The sequence below is a fragment of the Mus pahari genome, chromosome 14 (genome assembly GCF_900095145.1).
Source record: "Mus pahari chromosome 14, PAHARI_EIJ_v1.1, whole genome shotgun sequence".
Classification (NCBI taxonomy): Eukaryota; Metazoa; Chordata; class Mammalia; order Rodentia; family Muridae; genus Mus; species Mus pahari.
The window spans coordinates 56,643,522-56,648,850 of NC_034603.1; the positions used below are offsets into that span (position 1 = coordinate 56,643,522).

General features: G+C 46.0%; 1 protein-coding gene across 1 annotated transcript in view; it reads left to right on the top strand.

Annotated features, from left to right (window-relative positions):
• Coil (coilin) overlaps nucleotides 1-5,329 on the top strand; it is a 19,051-nt gene that overhangs the window by 2,815 nt on the left and 10,907 nt on the right. The window contains exons 2-4 of the mRNA XM_029546135.1: nucleotides 2,385-3,444; nucleotides 3,567-3,653; nucleotides 3,877-3,924. Of these exons, the coding sequence (XP_029401995.1) occupies nucleotides 2,385-3,444; nucleotides 3,567-3,653; nucleotides 3,877-3,924 (1,195 nt within the window). The remainder of the gene's footprint in view (nucleotides 1-2,384; nucleotides 3,445-3,566; nucleotides 3,654-3,876; nucleotides 3,925-5,329) is intronic.

The following is a 5,329-nucleotide window of genomic DNA, read 5'->3' on the forward strand; positions in this document are numbered from 1 at the left end:
TTCCCCTGACAGATTCATTGTATGTATGTATGTATATATGTCTGCATATAGTTATTATACATATTTGTAGGGTACAGTGTGTCACTTTAGGATATATATATATACATACATATATATATATATATATATATATACATACACACATATACACACACATATACATATACATATACATACATGGTGATGATCAGAATTGATTGACATATCTGTCTCCTTATACTAGTTTTTTTTGTTTTGGTTTTTGGGGGGTTTTATTGTTGTTGTTGTTTTGTTTTGTTTTTTAAAGATTATTTATTTATTTAATGTATGTGAGCACACTGTAGCTGTACAGATGGTTGTGAGCCTTCATGTGGTTGTTGGGAGTTGAATTTTAGGACCTATGCTTGCTCTGGTCGGCCCTGCTCTCTCTGGCCCAAAGATTTATTTATTATTATACATAAGTACACTGTAGCTGACTTCAGACACACCAGAAGAGTGCGTCAGATCCCATTATGGGTAGCTGTGAGCCACCATGTGGTTGCTGGGATTTGAACTCAAGACCTTCGGAAGAGCAGTCAGTGCCCTTACCCGCTGAGCTATCTCACCAGCCCCTGTTTTGGTTTTTTGAGACAGGGTTTCTCTATATAGCCCTGGCTGTTCTGGAACTCACTTTGTAGACCAGGCTAGCCTCGAACTCAGAAATCTGCCTGCCTCTGCCTCCCAAGTGCTGGGATTAAAGGCGTGCGCCACCACTGCTCAGCTCTTCGTACTGTTTTTATTTGGGGACAGTGAAAGCACTTTCTTTTCTTTTCTTTTCCTTTCTTTCTTTCTTTCTTTTTTTTTTTTTTCTTCGAGGCAGGGTTTCTCTGTACAGCCCTGGCTGTCCTGGAACTCACTTTGTAGACCAGGCTGGCCTCGAACTCAGAAATCCACCTGCCTCTGCCTCTTGAGTGCTGGGATTAAAGGCGTGCGCCACCACGCCCAGCTCTTTTCTTTTCTTTTCTTTTCTTTTCTTTTCTTTTCTTTTCTTTTCTTTTCTTTTAAGATTTATTTATTTTATGTATGTGAGTACACTGTCGCTGTTTTCAGACACACCAGACGAGGGCATCAGGTCTCTTTACAGGTGATTGTGAGTCACCATGTGGTTGCTGGGATTTGAACTCAGGACCTTTGGCAGAGTAGTCAGTGCTGTTAACTGCTGAGCCATCTCTCTAGCCCCGAAAGCCCTTTCTCAGACTCACCTTTCATCTTCGCACTTGGCTAGCAGAGACAGGTTGATCACTGAATTCAAGCCAGCTGAAGCTACCGGTATCTTCCAAAGAAGGAAGAAAAAAAGGGAGAAAGAAAGAAAGAGAAAAGCCTCTTGTGTAGCTCTTTGAGAACAGTTAATTATTGTCCACTACCACTGTGCTATACTAGAGGGGACCATTAGAATTTAGTCTATCAGAGTGTCCGAGAGAGTCTTACCTCCCACAACCTCCTTAGGTTCTGATAACTATTACCTATTTTCCGCTTCTTGTGATCCTTTCTTTTTAAGTCTTCATATAAGTGAACATGTGTGGCATTTGTCTCCCTACAGCATGCTGCCCTCCATACTAATGGAAACTGTATACCTTTACAGCTGAGTAACATTCCATTATGTATATGTGCAGCACATTTTCCCTACTTAATACTCAGATTCATTGTATGTCGTTACTCATTCTAACACAAAGCCGGACAGTTAATATGTTCGCCTTTTGGGGAGACGATTGGGAGTTAAGAAAAAAGGCCTGAAGTTGGGGCGTCTGAGAGAAGATGGAAGCTGGTGTTTGTTTGTGTGACTGAAATACATTTTGTATGTATGAAATTCTCAATTTTTAAAAATTTATATTGTTAGAAAAAAAAAAAAGCTTGTGAGTTTTGAAGTTAGGCAAACCAAGGTCAGACTATTGTTGCTGTTACTAATCTATCAGCTGTGGGTCTTGGCAAGTTACCTGTTTGAGTGTATTTTGGGACCTCAGAAATGAAAGATAACCTAGTTTGTGGTTAATGTATAAGTTAGAGAAAAACACATGGGCCCCAGTATACATTAAGTTAATAAAACTAGCCACAGTAAGCCAGGCATGATGATACGCACCTTTAATCCCAGCCCTCAGGAAGAAGAGACTGTGGATGTCTGTGAGTCAGAGGCCAGCCTGGTCTCCACAGTGAGTTCCAGGCCACCTAAGGTGACATAGCGAGCCCCCGTCTCAGAACAACAAGGATAACACAAAGCAGCCACGTGAAAGAACGAGCTGTGTGGTGTGGGTGATTTTCTGGAGTCTTCCATCCTTAGCTGTGTGACAGTCTTGGCACTGCACCAGTGCACGCCGGGCCTGTGCTTACGAGTGGTTCACCTGCGCCTTCTCTCCTCTTCCTGTTAACAGGGTCAAGTTAGAAGACCAAGGACTCCCTGAGAATCTGATAGTAAGCAATGGTGACGACTCTAGCTTCCCATGCCGGAGAGCGAAGAAGCGGGCTTTTAAGTTGATGGAGGATGAGGGAACAGACCGGGGATACAAGTGTTCGAAGAAACACTGCAAGAGGCAGGAGGACAGCGGCCATAATGAGAAGGCAACCAAACTCTTCCCGGATGAGATGGGGCGGACAAAGAGCAAGAAAAAAAGCAAAGTGACGGGCAGCCCAGCCGAGGAGGACGAGGAAGAAACCAAACAGAAGTCTTCAAAAAGGAAGGAGAAATGTGAGCAGAAGAAGCAGGCCAGGGCCTCCAAGTCTCCCAAACAACAGACACCTAAGGAGGGGGCCTCCACCAGAAGGAGCCTTGCTAAAGCCCGGAGGAGGAGCAGCATGGGGCCAAAAGGTAGCTCGAGCCACCTGTCAGAGTCCGAGTCCTGCCCAGAGTCAGTCAGCGATGGCCACTGCAGTGTCCTGATGCAGGAGGTCACCTTTTCAGAGAAACTGTCAGCCGAACTGTTGAAAGATGCACCCGCTACCAAGACTGCGGCTGCCAACAGACAGGCCTCCAAGCCTGACTTTACCTTCAGCTCGGGCAAGGGCAAGGCCTCCAGAACCTCGTCATCCAGTTCAGACTCCAGTTCAGAGTCGGAAGACCAGTTCCTGGTATCCAAGAACGTGCTCGAGGGTGCATCTGGCTTCTTAAAGCCAACTGGCCTCTTTGTAGGGCAAGGGTGTTCCGGTCCAGAGCTGTCATTGGAGACTCCGGGTATCATGGGATGGAAGCCTTCTGACTCAAACAGAGGCAGACAAGCTCCTGGTCCTCCCAGTGTGTCAGTCCCCACCAGTTTGGGAAGAGGATGGGGGCGAGGAGAGGACTTCTTGTTTGGGAAGGGACTGAGGGGCCGGGGTGTTCGGGGCCGAGGCCGAGGCCGAGGGCAAGCTGTCTCCTGTGTCTTTAATAGAAGCTCTGAGAGTCAGAAGCAGAGACAGTTAAACGATATCCTAACCAACTCATCTATGGTGATCCAGGTAAGCCTGTCAGTGTTCGTGAGCCGCCCTCCTCCCTTCCCCAAGCAGCTTTTCTCAACCCTGTGGCATGGCGTGGGCTCTTATCTCCTCGCCGGTAATGAAGGCACATGTCTGTTTTCCAGAATCCAGTAGAGCCCCCCAAGAAGGACTATAGTCTATTACCACTGTTGGCAGCTGCCCCTCAAGTCGGAGAAAAGATTGCATTTAAGGTATATTTTAAAACAGCACTGACCATAACAAAAACAAGGTTACCCCCTTCCCCTGCTTCCTTAGTGAATCTCATTAAGTAATGTTGACAAAGGCTACTGTCTGCAGTTGTCAGGAGTCATGGTGGGGCCTCGGTTGGGTGGGAATGGCCACCTCTGCACTGCCAAGTTCTTGGGGTAGGAAAGAGGAGTCCTAGGAGACTGAAGGGCTTTTCTTCTGTTTCAGCTTTTGGAACTCACATCCGACTACTCTCCTGATGTCTCTGACTACAAGGTAAGCCTGTTTCTGTGAAAATAATGAAGTTAGTTGGCGGTGGGGTGCACCCAGGACTCAGAGGCAGGAAACCATTCACAGCCTGGACAATATAATGAGCCTCTGTCTCTTAAAAAAAGCTGGACGTGGTGGCGCACACCTTTAGTCCCAGCACTCGAGAGGCAGGCGGATTTCTGAGTTCGAGGCTGGTCTGGTCTATAAAGAACCTTGCTGGTTCTGGCCCAAAGATTTATTATAAATAGATACACTGTAGTGTATCAAACATACCAGGAGAGGGCAGGTTGTGAGCCACCATGGGGTTGCTGGGATTTGAACTCTGGACCTGTGGAAGAACAGTACTCTTTTTTTTTTTGGGGGGGGGGTTTCGAGACAGGGTTTCTCTGTGTAGTCCTGGCTGTCCTGGAACTCACTCAGTAGACCAGGCTGGCCTTGAACTCAGAAATCTGCCTGCCTCTGCCTCCCAAGTGCTGGGATTAAAGGCGTGTGCCCCCATGCCCAGCTAACAGTCAGTACTCTTAACCACTGAGTCATCTCTTCAACTGGTATTGATGTATTTATAAGATACCTTAATACTTGCATGGATAATGTAGACACTGTTGGTAAATAATGTCATAAAGTGAAGATGCGGGTCCTGTGGACGTTTACAATGAAGTCTCCCAGTCTTATGTCGCTGATACTTGAGGAGAGAACCGAATCAGAATGAGGAGCTCCATGCGGGGGACAGGGTACTGTTGTGTTTCTGAGGATCAAACTCTGGGCCGGTCCCAAGAATAAATACACAACTCCGCAAAGGCAAAACAAGTGAGAAAATAGAACACCTCTTGTCTGTGCCCAGAGGGTAAGGGTAGGCGCCAATAGTGGGGCTGGAGAGACGCCTCCTTTAAGGAGGACTTGCTTGCTGCTCTTAGAACTGGAGTTTGATTTCCAGCCTCTGTGTCAAGTGGCTCAAAAACCTGTCCATAACTCCAGCTTCAGGGCATCCAGCACCATTTTCTGGTCACAGCATGCATGTGCACACACTAATATACATACATACATACATACATACGTAAAAATAAAATCTTAAAAAAAAAAAGGAGCTGATTGGAAGCTAGGTGAGGTAGCATACATCTTTGTGATCCTAGCACACAGGAGGGAGGAGGAGGAGGAGGCAGATGGATAGCTGAGTCTGAGGACAGCCAGGTCTACAAAAGGAGTTTCAGGTCAGCCAGGGCTTTTACTCAGAGAAACTTTGTCTTGAAGTACAACAACAAAAAAGATCTCATCGCTTGGCTTCAGTATATGGCCCCACTGCTCATTTGTCTTCCCATTGTCTACCATATGTACAGGATGGGGGGGGTCCTCTTATTAACTTCCTTTTTTTTTAAATGATTTATTTATTTATTTATTTATTTATTTATTTATT